The following is a 20,233-nucleotide window of genomic DNA, read 5'->3' as shown; positions in this document are numbered from 1 at the left end:
ATAAGTACAGTAATCAATTATTTTAGAAACATATTCACTAAAATTCACCAAAATGATATTTTCTCATTCTAAAGGTTTTAGTAACTTCCTAGAGGATAGACTGACTTACTACAGGTGAGAGTATTACAGTATGATCAATTATATCAGTACAGTAATAAATTATTTTAGAAAAAAAAAATCACTAAAATTCACCAAAATGATATTTTCTCATTCTAAAGGCTGTATTAACTTCCCAGAGAATAGATGGACTTACTACAGGTACGATTATTACAGTACCATCAATTGCATAAGCACAGTATTCAATTATTTTAGAAATAAATTAACCAAAATTCACCAAAATGATATTTTCTCATTCTAAAGGCTGTAGTAACTTCCTAGAGGATACAGTATCATCAATTACATGAGTACAGTAATCTAATATTTTAGAAAAATAGTCACTAAAATTCACCAAAATTATATTTTGATATTCTAAAGGGTGTAGTAACTTCCCAGAGGATAGACAGATTTACTACAGGTGAGAGTATTACAGTATGATCAATTATATCAGTACAGTAATAAATTATTTTAGAAAAAAAATCACTAAAATTCACCAAAATGATATTTTCTCATTCTAAAGGCTGTATTAACTTCCCAGAGGATAGATGGACTTACTACAGGTGCAATTATTACAGTATGATCTATTACATAAGAACAGTAATCAATTATTATAGAAACATTTTCACTAAAATTCACCAAAATGATATTTTCTCATTCTAAAGGCTGTAGTAACTTCCTAGAGGATAGACTGACTTACTACAGGTGAGATTATCACAGTATGCTCAATTATATAAGTACAGTAATTATTTTTAGAAACAGTCACAAAAATTCACAAAAATGATAATTTCACATTCAGAATGTTGTAGTAACTTCCTAGAGGATAGACTAACTTACTACAGGTGAGAGTATTACAGTATGATCAATTATATCAGTACAGTAATCAATTATTCTAGAAAAATATTCAGTAAAATCAATTATTTAAAAAATAAAAATCACTAAAATTCACCAAAATGATATTTTAACAATATAAAGTGTGTAGTAACTTCACAGAAAATAGACGGATGTACTACAGGTGAGATTATTACAGTATGATCAATTATATATGTACAGTAATCAATTATTTTTGGGAAAATAATCACTAAAATTCACCAAAATGATATTTTCACATTCTAAAGGTTGTAGTAACTTTTTAGAGGATAGATGGGTTTACTACAGGTGAGATTATTACAGTATGATCAATTATATAAGTACAGTAATCAATTATTCTAGAAAAATATTCAGTAAAATTCACCAAAATTATATTCTCTCATTCTAAAGGCTGTAGTAACTTCCTAGAGGATAGATGGACTTACTACAGGTGAGATTATTACAGTATCATCAATTACATAAGTACATTAATCAATTATTTTAGAAATAATTTAACCAAAATTCACCAAAATGATATTTTAACATTCTAAAGGCTGTAGTAACTTCCTAGAGGATAGATGAACTTACTAAAGGTGAGATTATTACAGTCTGATCAATTATATAAGTACAGTAATCAATTATATTAGAAATATATTCACTAAAATTCACCAAAATTATATTTTAACATTATAAAGGCTGTAGTAACTTCCTAGAGGATAGATGGACTTACGACAGGTGAGATTATTACAGTATGACCAATTACATAAGTACAGTAATCAATTATTTTAGAAAAATATTCACTAAAATTCACCAAATTTCATGTCTGTTGAAGTTTCTATTGCACAGAGCACTTTTAAGCACTCACTTTGGAAATTTAATAGTAGACTGTTGCAAGATCACAATTTTGTGCACTCTTTCATCTTTTTTTGGGAGACTTGGAGAGAGAGAAAATTGCTATATAAGTCCCTAAGTCAATGGTGAGATATTGGCAAAGCACAAATTAAACTTTTTTGCCAGAGTTATATTGCTATAATAAAAGCATCTTGGAAAGTACATTGAAACAGCTTGAACAAGATATCCTTTACATTGATGATAAAACGGACGAGGTGGACACTGCTGAAATCCTTGAACGGAATAAATTCCTTTTATGGAATCTTTTAGAAGAAAGGCCCAAGAGACACTTATCTGTGCAAGGTATACTTCCGTCAACATCATGGATATTCCGACATCTTCCTTATTTAGTCTGGAGAAGAGGACCGTAAATAGGAAGACTTTATGTCATTTGAAACTTCCAGGAGGATGAAAAGTGACTGATGATCGTGGAATCATTTCCTGTGCTTTATCTTTTTATGAGGATCTTTACAAGGCTGAACCCTGTGATGGTGAAATGGCTTATTTTCTTCTTCAAGATCTACCTCAACTTGCAGAAGAGGAGAAATATAGACTTGATCAACCTTTGACTTTTGATGAACTGACTGTAGCTGTTCAGGAACTCTCTTCAGGTAAAGTTCCAGGATTGGATGGACTGAATGCTGAATTTTATAAAATGAAATTTGTATAAACTTGATGTAGGTTTTGTTTCTTTGGACCAGGAGAAAGCCTTTGATCGAACTGATCATGGCTTTCTTTTTAAATGTCTCAATGCTTTTGGTTTTGGTTAATCATTTATTTCTTATGTCAAGCTGTTGTACACAGATGTATATAGTATATATAAAAAAATGGCACCCTTTTAAGACAATTTTTAGTTGGCAGTGGTATATGACAAGGGTCCGGTCTCTCAGGTATTTTATATGCTATTGAAGCACTCTTGGCAGTTCTGAGACGTCAGTTAAGTGGGATTTCGACAGTGTGTCCTTTTAGTACAGATTTGGTAACAGTTAGACTAAGCACATACGCTGATGATGTCACAGTGGTAATAAGGTCGGATGAAGATATAAAGAAAATGGTAGCATCTCTTGATGTCTATCAGAGAGCCTCTTCCTCACGAATAAACTGTCAGAAGAGTGTATCCTTTTTGCTGGGCATATGGGAGAACGGAGGTCCTCCAGTACTTCCTCAGCACTGCTCTTGGAGCTTGGAAGGGTTTAAAGTGCTTGGGGTTTTTATGGGAGTAGATCAATATATGCAGAAAAACTGGGAAGGTCTATTTGATAAAGTGTCTGGCCGTTTACTCAGGTGGAGGTGGATTCTCCCTCAATTGTCATATAGGGGTAGAGTGCTTATTATTAATAACTTGGCTGCATCTGTGCTGTGGCATCGTTTAAATGTATTTGACCCACCAAAAATTCTATTGCAACATCTGCAGAAGATTTTTGTGGATTTTTTTGGGACGGTCATCATTGGCTTCCCCCTGAAATTCTTTACTTGCCAGTTAATGAAGGAGGTCAAGGGTTGATTGATTTGACAGCTAAAGTTAAAGCTATGAGGCTAAAAGTTGCTCAGACTTTATTCTAAGGAGAATACTACACCATGGGTGTCATTTGGCCTGGCTTAGGCTCAGAACTTTTGGTGGTTTTTCCCTTGATAAGCAATTGTTTTTGATGGAAATTTTATGTCTGATGTAAAATTCTACGTTTTAGTTTTAAATTCTTGGACCCTTTTTAAGGAATTTAGACGAGAGAATTACCATTTTGGCCTGAATGAACCACTGTTTTATATTTCCTTTCTTGGTGGTAATGTTTGCACATCTAATACCATTGTTAAAATATTTATAGAGAAGGGTTTGACCAAAGTTGCACATTTGATTGATATTGCTTCCAGAAAATGGAGACCAGCAGTCGAAATTTGTGAACAGGTGGGATTTCGATCTATGAGGATGGTGGAACAGTTCATAAACCGTCTGAAAGCTGCATTTCCTTCTCAGCTCCTCCATTTAGTAAATTGTGTCCTGTCTGGTGACTTGATGCAATGTTCTTTCCCTAAGTTATTTGTGTCTCCTATGGTTTGTACAGAGGGTGACCAAGAGGGGACGTTGTTGAAATTTAAGGGGTTACAGGAGCTTGATTTTCAAGCAGTTGGAAAAAGATAGTTTTATCAGATATGTGTAAAGACTGATTATTTTAAAGATATTAATCACAGATGTGATACAAAATGGAAAGAATATCTTATGGTTTCTGATGATCTTGCTCCTTCTTGGAGGCTCTTGTATAAAGGTCCCCTTCCAAAACGTTCTGGAGATTTGCAGTGGAGAAAGTTTAATATGGCTGTTTTATCATCCTGTAATTTTTGTATCAAAAATTTCATGTTTTTGCTGAATGTTCCAGGCTAGTACCACTGTATACTTTATTTGAAAGAATACTTGGAAATTTAGGTTTCTGTTTTAATAAGACACTTTTTATTTATGGATGCAAGTATTCAAAAACACACAGAGAACAGTGTACCTTGGCGAATTTTATAGTTGGACAAGCTAAATTTGCCATTTGGAAGACCTGTAGAATGGCTGCTGAGGGGAAAAACATGAGTGTACTGCAAATGTTTACTGCTTTGGTTGAATCGAGAATCAGAGTGGAACACAAATTTGATCAAATCACAAAGAATTTACTTGAATTTGAGTTTAAATGGGGTGTGAATGGTGCTTTATTGTCAATATGTGAAGATGGGACTATAGTGTTTAACTGGTGATGTCTGATGGTCAATTTTAATATTTTGTTGTGATTTTGAGATTTGTTTTGAATATGCACACTGTAGTATTGCATGGGTAGAATATATTGTATTTTAATGGTTTAGTACATGTTTAAGTAAAAACTTTAATAAGTCAAAAGTCTCTCTCTCTCTCTCTTTGGCTCTCTCTCTCTGTCATTTTCAGACCAATTGGCCCCAGTGATGTAGGGAAATCGAAAGCAGGTTATGATCATTGCCTGGAATTTACTGCTTTTGCTCATTTAAAGAGAGCAGATTATGACTCCTGAGCAAAGCCACTCAGTACTTATAAACAAGTTTAGCTCTTTATTAGTGGAAAGGATATTTACAAAGTCATACAGAGAAGTGAGGATTTAGCTTTGTGTGTGTGTTAAAGGAGGGATGTCCAAACATTTTTAATAAGGCATTAGTTCTTTTTTGTTGTGGCAGTATACTAATGAATAGCATTAAGCTTTTATTTTGAGAGAGAGAGAGAGAGAGAGAGAGAGAGAGAGAGAGAGAGAGAGAGAGAGAGATTCTAAATTGGACTTACTTTGTCCCATAGTTATATTTAAGGCTAGGGTATACTTTATTTTTCCATGTGCCATTCCATCTCATGCACAGTCAAGAACTCAGTCTTTCGGACATGCTGGAGCATGTGCACTACAACTGCTTTGCAATAGTTTTTAGTAGGTCTATGGTCAATGAGTGGCACGTGCACCAGCGACGCGCAAAGATGTGGACTGTCCGCATATCTAGAAAAACAAGGCTACTGAGTGGCTTTGCTCAGGAGTCATAATCTGCTCTCTTTAAATGAGCAAAAGCAGTAAATTCCAGGCAATAATCATAACCTGCTTTCGATTTCCCTACATCACTGGGGCCAATTGGTCTGAAAATGACAGAGAGAGAGAGCCAAAGAGAGAGAGAGAGAGAGACTTTTGACTTATTAAAGTGCTGATGACGAAATTGGCGGCATGCGGAAAACCACAGTATACTTTGGCCTTTTCGGATATTTATAGTTAGACATTTACATTCTAAGGTCACATATACACTTATCTATTTGACTTTGAAAACTCGGTTTTCAGTTTCATAACATAAGTGTTTTCAAAACTCTCTGTTGTCAGTGGAGGAAAATGCTGATCTAGTCTGGATGAGAGACTTAAACATAGCAAAATGTATGCATTTTCAAACATTGAGTGTTAGTTTGGATGTGGCCTATGAAAAGCCAAAGACATCAAATTTATTTACACACACAAATTATGTTTATAGATAACATGAAATTAAATTTGACCCTATTTACATTATTACATACACTTTTTTTTTTTTTTTATATCCCTGGTCCTATTGTGCATCATTCATCAAAGATGAAGAAAAAGTGTTTGACTTCATAATCTGTAAACAGACTTAGACTGCCTCTCTGAAGTGACTTTGATGTAATCAAGGCTGTGTGGGCACGAAGAAACAATATATGTCAGAGCCTAACTTTTCACAATCCAATTAAATCCAGATGGATAAAAATAAGTCCCACCCTACAATAATTTTTGGTGAAAATTCTGTTAAGCTCTGTATGCATCATATTACGGATCTTAAATGTGTTGCAAATGCTGTTTCATGTTGTTTTTAAATACAAATTTCCTCCTTTTCTGTTCAGTATCATAGAGGATTGTAGAGTTACGGTTCAGAGCCTTACACAGGTTCTATACAGATGTGGTTCCACCTTTAAATATTTACCTCTGGCTTTACATTTTGGAGATTATAAGAATTTGAACAGTTGAAAGATGTTAAAGATTTGCCAAATTTGTCCTAGATGGCCAAATTTTAAAACTGTGTGTGTAACAATCTGGAAGGAAGTCACGAGAGCTAGATCTAGGTGCAGCTAAGAAGTTTAATGAAAAATAAACAAGTACAAAATAACAGGTAAACACAGGAGCAAAATAAAACAGCCACGATGGGAAACAGGAAACTTGAACAGGAGGAAACATCTACGAAGGGCACTGGTCATACACGGGAGGTCAAAACACATAACAACTGACAAGGACTGAACAGAAATCAGGGCATTATATACACAAAGACTAATAAGATAATGAAACACAGGTGATGACAATCAAGGACAGCTGGCAGTGATGAGGGAAGGGAATTATGGGAAGTGTAGTCTGGGAGGAACAGATGACGGGAGAAACACAAGGCAGACAATAGTGAATCATGACAGTGTGTTCATCCATTGAGGATCCTTAGATATACACCATTTACAGCATCTTTCCTGTAGTGAAGGATAAGATGGGAGGAGAACAATTCCTTTAGAGTGTCAAATGCACTGGTAAGGGCAAGAGAGAGTTTGTATGTGTATGAGGAAATAGTATTTAAGGGAATGTTCTGGTTTCATTATAAGCTCAATCGACAGCATTTATGGCATAATGTTGAATGCCACAAAATAATAATAAATATATATATATATATATTACACAGTTGAAGTCAGAAGTTTACATACACATTAGCCAACTACATTTAAACTCAGTTTTTCACAATTCCTGACATTTAATCATAGAAAACATTCCCTGTCTTAGGTCAGTTAGGATCACTACTTTATTTTAAGAATGTGAAATGTCAGAATAATGGTAGAGAGAATGATTTATTTCAACTTTTATTTCTTTCATCACATTCCCAGTGGGTCAGAAGTTTGCATACACTTTGTTAGTATTTGGCAGCATTGCCTTTAAATTGTTTAACTTGGGTCAAATATTTTGGATAGCCTTCCACAAGCTTCTCACAATAAGTTGCTGGAATTTTGTCCCATTCCTCCAGGTTTGTGGCCTCCTTGCGTGCACATGCTTTTTCAGTTCTGCCCACAAATCAGATTGAGGTCAGGGCTTTGTGATGGCCACTCCAGTACCTTGGCTTTGTTGTCCTTAAGCCATATTGACACAACTTTGGAGGTATGTTTGGGGTCATTGTCCATTTGGAAGACCCATTTGCGACGAGCTTTAACTTCCTGGCTGATGTCTTGAGGTATTGCTTCAATATATCCACATAATTTTCCTTCCTCATGATGCCATCTATTTTGTGAAGTGCACCAGTCCCTCCTGCAGCAAAGCACCCCCACAACATGATGCTGCCACCCCCATGCTTCACGGTTGGGATGGTGTTCTTCGGCTTGCAAGCCTCACCCTTTTTCCTCCAAACATAATGATGGTCATTATGGCCAAAAAGTTCAGTTTTTCTCCAAAAAGTAAGATGTTTGTCCGTATGTGCACTTGCAAACTGTAATCTGGCTTTTATATGGTGGTTTTGGAGCAGTGGCTTCTTCCTTGCTGAGCAGCCTTTCAGGTTATGTCGAAATAGAACTCATTTTACTGTGGACATAGATACTTGTCTACCTGTTTCCTCCAGCATCTTCACAAGGACCTTTTCTGTTGTTCTGGGATTGATTTGCACTTTTCGCACTAAACTACATTAATCTCTAGGAGACAGAATGCGTCTCCTTCCTGAGCGGTATAATGGCTGCATTGTCCCATGGTGTTACTTGCATACTATTGTTTGTACAGATGAACATGGTACCTTCAGGCATTTAGAAATTGCTCCCAAGGATGAACTAGACTTCTGACCCACAGGAATTGTGATATAGTCAATTAAAAGTGAAACAATCTGTCTGTAAACAATTGTTGGAAACTCCCATTTCTCATGTCATGCACAAAGTAGATGTCCTAAACGACTTGCCAAAACTATAGTTTGCTAATATTAAATCTGTGGAGTGGTTAAAGTATGAGTTTTAATGACTTCAACCTAAGTGTATGTAAACTTCTGACTTCAACTGTTTAAATAAACGTCCTCTCACTTTCAACAACTTAGACATAAACTGAACAAGTTTCACAGACATATGACTAACAGAAATGGAATAATGTGTTCCTTAACAAAGGGGTGGTCAAAATTAAAAGTAACGGTCAGTATCTGGTGTGGCCACCAGCTTCATTAAGTACTGCAGTGCATCTCCTCCTCATGGACTGCACCATATTTGCCAGTTCTCGCTGTGAGATGTTACCCCACTCTTCCACCAAGGCACTTGCACGTTTCCGGACATTTCTGGGGGGAATGGCCCTAGCCCTCACCCTCCGATCCAATAGGTCCCAGACGTGCTCAATGGGATTGAGATCCGGGCTCTTCGCTGGCCATGGCAGAACACTGACATTCCTGTCATGCAGGAAATCACACACAGAATGAGCAGTATAGCTGGTGGCATTGTCATGCTGGAGGGTCATGTCAGGATGAGCCTGCAGGAAGGGAACCACATGAGGGAGGAGGATGTATTCCCTGTAACGCACAGCGTTGAGATTGCCTGCAATGACAACAAGCTCAGTCCGATGATGCTGTGACACATCGCACCAGACCATGATGGACCCTCCACTTCCAAATTGATCCCGCTCCAGAGTACAGGCCTCGGTGTAATGCTCATTCCTTCGACGATAAACGTGAGTCCGACCATCACCCCTGGTGACCACGACTCATCAGTGAAGAGCACTTTTTGCCAGTCCTGTCTGGTCCAGCAAAGGTGGGTTTGTGCCCATAGGTGACGTTGTTGCCGGTGATGTCTGGTAAGGACCTGCCTTACAACAGGCCTACAAGCCCTCAGTCCAGCCTCTCTCAGCCTATTGCGGATAGTCTGAGCACTGATGGAGGGAATGTGCATTCCTGGCATAACTCATGCAGTTGTTGTTTCCATCCTGTACCTGTCCCCCAGGTGTGATATTCGGATGTACTGATCCTGTGCAGGTGTTGTTACACGTGGTCTGCCACTGTGAGGAGAATTAGCTGTCCTTCTTGTCTCCCTGTAGTGCTGTCTTAGGTGTCTCACAGTACAGACATTGCAATTTATTGCCCTGGCCACATCTGCAGTCCTCATGCCTCCATGCAGCATGCTTAAGGCACATTCAAGCAGATGAGCAGGGACCCAGGGCATCTTTCTTTTGGTGTTTTTCAGAGTCAGAAGAAAGGTCTCTTTAGTGTCCTAAGTTTTTATAACTGTGACCTTAATTGCCTACCGTCTGTAAGCTGTTAGTGTCTTAACGACCGTTCCACAGGTGCATGTTCATTAATTGTTTATGGTTCATTGAACAATCATGGAAAACATTGTTTAAACCCTTTACAATAAAGATCTGTAAAGTTATTTTGATTTTTACAAAATTATCTTTAAAATACAGTGTCCTGAAAAAGGGACATTTCTTTTTTTGCTGAGTATATATATATATATGTATATATATATATATATATATATATATATATATATATATATATATAATGTATATATATATATATATATATATATAATGTATATATCTTGCCTCATTTATTTATAAAGAAAAAAAAGTAAAAAGAATAAAAATCACATTTATAGCAAGGCAGTAAGAATGGAAGTTAAGGAGTCTAGTCCATAAACATTAAAATACACTGTGTGAAAACTAAAACCTCAAGACGTAAACATTATAAATGTTAACATGATTTTATTGTGGTAAAATCGCTCACTAGCCATATCTGTGTAAAGTTACAGTATATATTTTTTTTTAACTTTCTGCCCTTAAAAGCAGAATCTTCCATTGGGCCGCATACAAAACTCAGGACGTTTTTTGGCTTACTCTTATATAGGAAACACGTGTAAATTAAAAGTATACTTGTTTAAATCTATTAGTTTAAAAAATTGGACCTAAGATACAAGTGGAAATCCACCCGTGCAATCTTCAGAGAATGATAAAAAAAAATTAAAAAACTATACCGTAATCACAAACGACTGTGATTGGTGCATCCTGAACAGCGTTGTGAAAAGTAACAGGTGCCAAATGACAACGTCGCTTAAGAAGATGTTGGACAATAATTTACACATGAATAGTGATGCTGAGAATTTGTAATAATCATTCAAATGAAAATAAAACATATTATAAAGTTAAAGTATTTTCTAAGTGGTAAAATTGCCCAAATATCAGACTGGACATTTTCGATTTTCTGAAAGTGTAACCTTTATTTTTTTTTTTTTATTGTATTTTTTATAAACGAGGAACAAGAACCTTCCTTTAAGCTCTTCATTGGTAGAAAGTGATTTTTTTTTTTTTTACATTATAATAAGATTCCATTTGTTAACATGTTAGCTACATTTGTTAACATGAATAACAATGAACAATACTTTTACAGCATTTTATTATCTTGGTTTTATTGTTAATTTCAACATTTACTAATATTTTTTTTTTTATTTCAAGTTGAATATGTGAACATTAGTTAATGCAAATTGAACTAACATTATAAATAACAATGAATAATTATTTTCCCTTTCGGAGAACTCGAGCTGTGTCTGATCACTATGGGACAGTGTCACGTGGTCTGAAGCCCTTATACAATCACGCAATTTATTGGCTGATGGCGCTTAAGCAACGTACCCTAGGGAGCTACGTCACGGGCTCCATAAAGGCGCTTGCTTTCGCACCGAGTCAGATTTTCTGTTCTTCAGTGTGAAAGACCATTCGCGTCGTGAGCCATCGCTATTAAAAAATGCTGTATGAGAGAATTCGTTGTTGGAATGTAAGTAAACAAAATGGGCCCCTTTGTCCCTATTGTCTTTTTCTGTGTCATTCTGGGAGAATACACATGAATAAGTCAATGGAGGAGCGGCCTCGGCCTCTCTCTCTCTCCCCTGCCCGTTCGAAGCAAACTGCTCGCAGCGGAGGGGATCATGCATGGACTGGTGAGCCTGGCTGCAGAACGAGGGGGCTGGAATAAGAGAATATTCCCCAACTGAGTGATGGCGAACCAACACACGGAGTGCTTCGTCGATGCCATTTATTCTTTCGGGATTCTATCAGGAAATGCAAGGTATTGTAACAAATTTTTTCTTTCGCCCCTTTTCGTGGATCACGCAGGCGTTCTGGTGAGAGAAGAGACGCGCACTGCTATCTCTGCTCAATTTTTCGATGGTGGCATGGATGTCACTCTTTTCAGACAGCTGTTGCAAGGGTGATAAACAATGGACTTTGTGCCTCCTTCTATGAATCGAGGTTAGCAAACGCTCCCCCTCACATTTATCGTGTGAATAATGTAAAAGAAAACATGTTGAGCATTCTCAACTAAATTTTCTATCCGATGTTTAAAAGCAAGTACCACACGTTTTTCCCCCATTATATGCTGAGACCGGTTTAGTGTCTAACCCGTTTTTCAGTACACCAATTTAGCTCAGTTTCTCCTGTAATTTGCATTGGCGGACAAGTATTGAATATTTTCAGCTTGAGTTTTGCCTCTGCTTCCATAACCAAGGGTTTCGAGGCACGCGTAATATAACTCAATGTACAATAATAATAGGTCTACATACGAGCCTGAATGGCTTGCTGTGTAACGAAGGGTGAGCCCCCATTCAGTGAACGAAACTGGACCATATAAACATCTGTTTCTCCCCTGTTTGCCCTTGGGTCAGTATCGAGATGAGTTCGGCATTGTACACGCCTCGAACACCCAACAACCAGAATATGGTTCAGTTTTCCACCGCAGCTTGCTCTGGGGAGTAAACATTTAAAAAACACTTCCCGAATTCAGCCTCTGTCTCCATGACCAAGGGTCTTGAGACATGCATAACAAAATTTGATGTTCATCAAGCACAAGTGTACACAAAACACACAGTGAATGTAAGCACCACACATTGTCCCCCCATAAAGAATGCTGTAGCCATTGTGGCGAACCAGTTTTCTCAAATAAACATTTCTCCCAATGTTCACACACTCTTTCCCATTCAAAATACCAGGGAAAAGGTTTATTCTGTTAGTGTCTCTGCTGTAAATGCATTTCAGGGCACTCATCATTTATGCCTGTACAATAAAGGCAGAAACATTATTAAATCCCATTCAACCAGCCACAGTAGTAGAGGCACAAAGGCCCCCCTCTGCTGTGCCGCTGGTTGTGGGGTAGTCATCAAAAGTAAGTCAAGCGCGCCATCTAGTGTTTACATGTCGCACTACAGGCAAGAGCCATGCATTAATTCCTCTGTCTGCCCATCTACCGGCTTGGCAGCAGTTGCAGGGTGTTTCAAACTGGGTACTTCGAAAGGTAGAGCATGGTTATGTCATTAAATTCAGACGGGCTCTGCCAGTATTCAATGGGGTTGTTCCGACAGATGTCTCTGTTCAGGAAGATCTGTTTTTGATATGGGAAATTCACTCTCTCTTAGAAAAAGGGGCAATAGAGGAGATTCCCCCTTCTAAGAGAGAATGCGGCTTTTATTGCCGTTATTGTCTGGTCCCGAAAAAAGACGGCGGTTTGCGTCCCATTCTAGATTTGAGACATTTGAATTTCACTCTAATGAAATGTCAATTCAGAATGCTGACACAGAAACATATAATGTCACGAGTACAGCTGTGGGACTGGTTTGTGACAATAGATTTGAAGGATACTTATTTCCATCAGATTGCACCGAAACAAAACAGGCGTTTTCTCGGATTCGCTTTTGGGGGCAAAGCATACCAATTTTGCGTCCTTCCATTCTGACTTGCAATGACACCATGCACTTTCACATAATGCATGGATGCAGCTCTGACACCCTTGAGTCTTCAAGTCATCTGCGTTTTGAATTATCTGGAATTATCTGGATAAACTAAGGGTTTAACGGTTCAAATTTCTCATGGTTCGGTTGGTATCATGGTTTTAGGGTCATAGTTTCGGTACGGTTCGGTACTTGCTGTGTTCAGAAAAAAAAAATATTAATTCAAAATCCAAAGTAAGACTACTGTATTTGGTAACAAACTCTTCAACAGGTTTTCTCTTAATAAAAATAATGGGTATACTACAGTAACCATATTTTAATCATGGTATTTGTAGTAAAATCATGGTAACCACAAAATCAACATGGTTACTGTCATGGTTATAATATATAGTAAAACCATGGTTACTATATGGAAACTACAGTATTACTGTTGTAAAACCATGATTTCTGCTAAGGAAACCCTGGTGACAACAGTCATGGTTAATTCAGTCATGATTACTACAATATTACTATAGTAAAACTTCCTTTAATTCATTTTCTTTAGGTACCTGAACTATAAAAAAAAAAAAAAAAAAAAAAAAAAAACTTTTCTCTAATTACTAAATCAATATTTTAACTTAATACCTGCACAATTACGCTACATGCATCAACATAAAGTGCATTTCAAACTCAACTCAACATTTATTCAACATTCGGAAGCTGTACATCACTATAGAAGGAACCTTGCTATTAATATGGATACGAGAAGGGTCCGGGATGTCGCGGCTCAAGCGTTTTAATCATATGCTGAAATCCCACATCTTCATCAATGGAGTATGGCAACAGAACTTCATGGCAATGAACACCACAAGCGTTTAGTTATTGTTTCATGTATGTCTGAATTAACACTGAGTGCCTGCTTAAAAACGGAAGGGAGTGTGTGCAGTTTCGGCTCACCTGTGGCTCTGTGTGTGCCACATGCTATCTTTTTCTGGGTGATATTGTCATACATGATTAATCATATATTGATGTATTACCTGTATACAGCACTCGCGTTGAGCAATGTCTGCAAACAATGCCTGTTTTATAAACTTTTTTGACCATCGCTGTTGTAATTGACTGCAAAAAAAAAATCTTCCCAGACGGGAGACTTGAATAACGCTTTATCAGTGGCTCGTTTTCTCCCCTTGGTGCTTGCCATTTTCAACTACACACAACGCGTGCAGAACAGTGATGTCATCAAGTTGACCCATGTGAAACACAGGCAGAGCGTATCCATTTACAGATTAATTCAGGTGCATTAGCGGTGGTTGTAACTGTGCGTGTCTATTTGACGCTTTGTTTTCTTCGCCAAACCTTGTGCTCCAGATGCGTCATTAAACTTGGTGAACCACAGTGCCAGTGCTAACCGAACTGTGAGTGGCGAACCGTACGGTTCGATTTTTTACTGAGAACCGTTACAACCCTAGTGTAAACCTAGACAAGAGCATCCTGTTGCCAGGGCAACAGACTCTGTTTCTAGATGTGGAGCTGGGCTCACAGGTTATGCATGCGAGAAGGAACAGAAAATCAATAAGAGAAATATCAAGAAAAAGAGAAAGATAAGAAATGTGTGGATTCCCAGTTTGTATGGTTTTGGTTTTTATCACCTGCTTTTCCCAGGTTTTCCCCTTTTTTAAATTGTGTTCCTTGAACATTAACTTATGAGGACAGGTGTTGAAGGGTTGTTGTTGTTTTATTTTCTTGCCACACTTGACAACTGACAGAGGAAATTATTAGACAGGGAGAAGGGCAATGGTATCTGGACATGCTGCAGGCAAGATTCGAACCTATGTCTCCCACATGAGCACCACAGCTTAATGTGGCTGGCCATAGCTCCGACAGTGTTATAGGTATTTGCTGTGCTTTTGGTTTATATATCATTATGGCTTTAATAATGGTTATTGATGAATATGCCTGGGTTGTCTAATAAAACCCATGTCTATGTTTTCCATATCCATAAATAGATTAATTATGTACACACACGGCTACACTCCGATATGATAGTTGGGGGTGTGTGTAAATATATTTGTGTGTGTGTGTGTGTGTGTGTGTGTGTGTGTGTGTGAGAGAGAGAGAGAGAGAGTGAGAGGCAACAGGTGCACTTAGTGCATTTTTTAAGTTTATGCAAGCCAACTCACCAAGTGTCATGACAATGAGAACGCACAATGTTTTTTCTTCTAACTATACTGTCATTAAATGTCCAATTTACTGTCTGCTATACCCATTAATTAACACATCTCTTTATTTTAAAGGTGCTAAAAACATTTTTTCATTTGTTTAAATATAGCCCATTCTAGTGTAGCAGGAGTTGTAGACACATTTAGCCTCAAAGGTCGAAGAGAAATAAGGTACTTCACAGATGCTTTTGATAAATGTTCTTCTTTGTTATGAGTTTAGGTTGCATGTTTTATTATTTCAATTTAAAGATTAAAAAAGGACCCAAATTTATAAAATTTTGTCCATGCAGCTCGTCTGTTATATTGCAAGTCTTCTGAAGGCATACAATGCATTTTGGTAAGAAATGGCAAGAATTTTTCAGGGAAAATTGTAACATCTGTTGCGCTTTCACAAGTGCTTTGAAAAGCTTGTTCACAGTGGCACGTGTGTTCACTTGAGAACTTGGGTTGTTTTAAGTCTCGTGTGAATGCGAGCCCCTGTGAAAGAACTTTTCTCATAGCGACATGAACTGCATAAGGGTGAGTAAATTATGACAGAATTTTCAATATTTGGTTAAACTATTCTTTAAAAAAAAAAAGGTCCAAGAGTTACAACTAAAAGACACTGGACACAGAGATGACTATGACAGTAATTGATACAGACTGAAAGGGACACTAAAAGAGAGAAAAATGTCTTGTTACTTTAGAGTAAATGGGGAAACTCTTGAGTCACAGGAAGTGCTGTTTTACAAAGATCCCATGTGTACCATTATAAGGGAAGATTCAGTAAATGTGCAACCTTTTCCTCAAGCTTTTTCATTTAGATGCTGTTCTCTGTTTGTGTGTTTTAGGGGATGTGTACATACAACCCACGCAAGACACTAAAAATCCGGTCATCTATGGGGTCTTCTCAGTTTCTGGGTGAGTTTGAACATGTCAGACAAGGTCTTCCACCATCTGGAACCTTGTCCAATCATCTATAAACACTGTAGGGTTTGTTTAAGCATGGGCAGTTGTCCTCTGCAGTTTTGAGCTACAGTATTTGCCTCTTAACCCCCTTGCAACATTCAAAACATAGGGAGAATATCTACCCATCCATATCAATAGTACATGGTAGTATGCAAATCACAAACAAAGATTTTCAGTAGCCCCTTGAATGGCCACTTTTTAAAGCATTTTTACTATGCAATTCTTTATACTGTATATGATCAGTTCGAGCCTTCTAACAAAAGCTTTATCATTATTTCCCCACAGCTCTGTATTCAAAGGCTCGGCCGTCTGCGTCTACTCCATGGCGGACATTCGGATGGTGTTCAATGGACCGTTTGCCCACAAAGAAGGCCCTAATTTTCAGTGGGTTGCCTACACTGGCAAAATCCCATATCCTCGGCCAGGAACAGTGAGTATCAACAACTTATAAACCAGAAAACCAATACTAAAATGGATTATTGACAAGCAGGTGTAGTAAAAATAGTCTAAACCTGCTTTTGAAGGTCAAAACAAAAAGCTCAAACTTTAAGCTTCAAACTTCCTTGATGAGCTAAAAAAAAATAGATTATGAATGGTTTTTACCCTCAGAGTTAACCCTCTGGGTCTGAGGGTGTTTTGGGCCCTGGAGAAGTTTTGACATGCCTTGATATTTGTGCTTTTTTCAGTTGCTTAAAAACATATTAATGGCTAAAGCCTGATAACACTGTATTCAGCACAAACTGGGCTACAGTAATATGTGAACAACATGTATGTTCATGTTTGTATTTTTGAGAAAATAACATTTATGTGTGGTTTTTGAAAAAACAAAAATTTTAAGTCACTGAAATAAGGCCATATAACACATACTAAACATTTGTTCACAAGACTTTTGAGAACTGGATCTTATAGCCTAGAGTTTTTGCTACAAAAATGATGTGAAAACAATCCTGATCACTCATTCATACAAAACAATATAGTCATGTAACTTTTGTAAGACACTTTTAGTGTTAGAAAGGCCATATGCGAGGAGGCGTGGATGATCATGAATATTGACGTGACTCACAGCTGAGGAGACAAAGACCCCTCACCTAAGAGAGAATGAATGTGAGGAGACTTAATGATTGAATGTATTGTTTGTAGTTTAAGTTAAAAGAAGTAATCTGACTATACATTTTCTTTACATAAAGACTTTACTTAAAAACGTTAGACTTACACTACCATTTAAAAGTCTGTAAGATTTTTTAATGTTTTAGAAGAAGTCTCTTCTGCTCACAAAGGCTGCATTTATTTGATCCAAAATACAGCAAAAACAGTGATATTGTGAAATATTTTTACAATTTAAAATAACTGTTTTCTATTTGAATATATTGTAAAATGCAATTTATTCCTGTGATCAAAGCTGAATTTTCAGCATCATTACTGCAGTCTTCAGTAAAATTAAATTACTTACTCATCTGAAATTGTATCCTCGGCTGGATCAAGTCGCTCTTCAAAATGCAAACGTTCCTCGTCGGATTCCCGCTCTTCTTCTGAGGTAAATGTGAACTCTTCGTCACTGTCCAGGACCTTCCTCACCTCTGCAGTGTGCCATCTTCCAAATGCGCAGAAAAGTGAATGAACTTGATGCTTTTTAAGGCACTGTTGGGGGGGTTTACCATTTGCATCGATCGCCTCAGCACATTACCGTATGAGTAGCACGCTCTGCTGGTGGGTGGGATCACATTAGGGATAATTAGCTGAGCCAGGAGAAACTGTACATCGCTTTGTTTCATACAGATTACATTGCAGGAGAATATTTGTTTTAAATTTGAATTATTTTATTTAAAAGTAGACATTTTAAGCTTTCTTTAGACATATGTTTCATGTTTGTGTGATAAATATTCGCGGAGTTAAGTTCATTTTTGTGATGTGTTTCAGAAAGATGCTTGCGGAGACAGAGACGGCTGAAAGCGCACCCTGTTTATTTTCTTTATTTTACAAAAGCACAAGGTTTTGTTGTTATTGTGAGTGTACGCAAATAAAAGTAGACCCTTTATAGTCTCTAATGATGTCTTACACTTATCTGTATGCCCAAAAATGACGGAGTATTTTAAGTTGTTTCCGCTGTTATGAGGAAAAAATCCAGCAGGATGCGCCGGTGCGTCCGTCAACCCCAGAGGGTTAACCATGTTGTGTAAGGTTTAAGTTTAGCCTTCAACGCTACTACATTCTGTGATTACAGTGACTATTTGATGGGAGCATAGAGTAACTACAACAGGGGTTTAAATACAATAGGGGACTATTGAATGATTTCATATCAGGATCAGAATCAGAATTAACTTTATTGTTATTGTATACTTCCACATACAAGGAATTTTTCTTGGTGACAGAAGCTTCCATTGCACAAACAATACAACAAGACAGAGATAATTATAAATAAAAAAAATAGAATAAAACTAAAGATAAAATAGAAATATAAGTATTCAGAAATACACAATAGACAAAAAAAATACATATACTATGTACAAATACAAATCTGTTATATACAGGAGAGTAACTACATTTGCAAAGTACAAAGTAACTACATTAGAATATTACAGAGTAACATCATTAGAATTAGAGTATAGAGATTCCATTGGATGAAGTCATTCCTCACCATCCCTCTATCTTTGTCAGTGTCCTGGTGGGACTTTCACCCCTAACATGAAGTCCACGAAGGACTACCCTGATGAAGTCATCAACTTTATGAGGAACCATCCCACCATGTACAACGCTGTGTATCCAGTGCTTAAGCGCCCCCTGGTGGTCAGGACCAACGTGGGCTACGAGTTCACCACCATCACAGTGGACCAGGTGACTGCGGCTGATGGCAACTATGAGGTGCTCTTCCTGGGTACAGGTGAGTTTGTAAACTATCCCCATTTATGCATGTATATATATTGTTATATTGTCACATAGGGCATCCAAGATGCAAGATCAGCCATTGGGAATCTTTATTCTCCACAAACTCATTAAAAGAGACATTGTAAAATAAGATCTTTGCACTTTGTTGCACTCACAACCAGTAAGAGAAACTTAAACTAAAACAGGGTCTTAGAAAGTTCAAAGGAATCACATCTTGCAAAGGCCCACCTAATTAACATTTTGGCTGCTAATGTTTACTCCCCAAGTATCATTAGTTAATTATATTTCATGAATAACAATAGCGATTTGTTACATTTAATATTTTATTAATTAATTTTATTTTATTTATATATATTTATTATATATATAATAAAGATTATATATATATATTTGGCTTTTTGCACACCAGTACTTTAGTAAAAACATAGAAATTTACAAAAAAACTGCATTGTAAGTGTCGCTGCAGTGTCGTGAGGCGTAATGGTGGTGCGAATGTGCCTTTCCGTGCGGGCGACCTGGGTTCGATTCCGCCTTTTTCCCAGTCTTTTTCCCATTCTGTTTCCTGTCTCCACTCTTAACATTTTCTTTAATACTACTTATAATAATAAATAAAAATGAATATAAATGTAGTAATAATGTAGTAACCGTGATTTTTGGCAGAAACCATAGATTTGATGCAATTAACAATGGAGTTAATATAGTAATCATTTCTCATTTTGTTGTTATTATGATTTGACTACAAAATACCATGGTAATACTATGGTTACTGTAGCAAAAACATGGTTAATTTTTGTAAAGGTAGGTTGGAGTTATGTTTAGGGGTAGGGTGTCTGTAAATAAATGCAATAAACATGTGATGCCCCTATACTGTATGTTAGAATTTAAATAGGGGTGCAAATAGCACCATTATTTGTACCAGGGTTGGGGTGAAAATAATATGTGCCACTATTTGTTCTGGGTTTCAAATAGCATCTGCCTCAAAAAAAAATACTTTTGTTCATTGTTGATCCATGTTAGTTCATAATGCATAACTTACAGTTAAAGAATACAACTTAGAATTAGAAATTATTAGTATTGCTCTCCTGTTAAAAATATATTTGTGGTTTAATAGAAATAAACATTAACCACGATAAATAAATGT

General features: G+C 37.0%; 1 protein-coding gene across 2 annotated transcripts in view; it reads left to right on the top strand.

Annotated features, from left to right (window-relative positions):
* The window catches only part of LOC127428312 (semaphorin-3F-like), a 161,528-nt gene that overhangs the window by 127,007 nt on the left and 14,288 nt on the right, over nt 1–20,233 (top strand). For both annotated transcript variants that reach the window (XM_051676611.1, XM_051676612.1), the window contains 3 exons: nt 16,092–16,161; nt 16,495–16,639; nt 18,865–19,087. In XM_051676611.1, coding sequence (XP_051532571.1) covers nt 16,092–16,161; nt 16,495–16,639; nt 18,865–19,087 — 438 coding nt within the window. The remainder of the gene's footprint in view (nt 1–16,091; nt 16,162–16,494; nt 16,640–18,864; nt 19,088–20,233) is intronic.

This window comes from Myxocyprinus asiaticus, chromosome 37, assembly GCF_019703515.2.
Source record: "Myxocyprinus asiaticus isolate MX2 ecotype Aquarium Trade chromosome 37, UBuf_Myxa_2, whole genome shotgun sequence".
Taxonomy (NCBI): Eukaryota; Metazoa; Chordata; class Actinopteri; order Cypriniformes; family Catostomidae; genus Myxocyprinus; species Myxocyprinus asiaticus.
The sequence above is the reverse complement of the archived record's forward strand: the minus strand, read 5'-3'. Positions and strand labels throughout refer to the sequence as shown.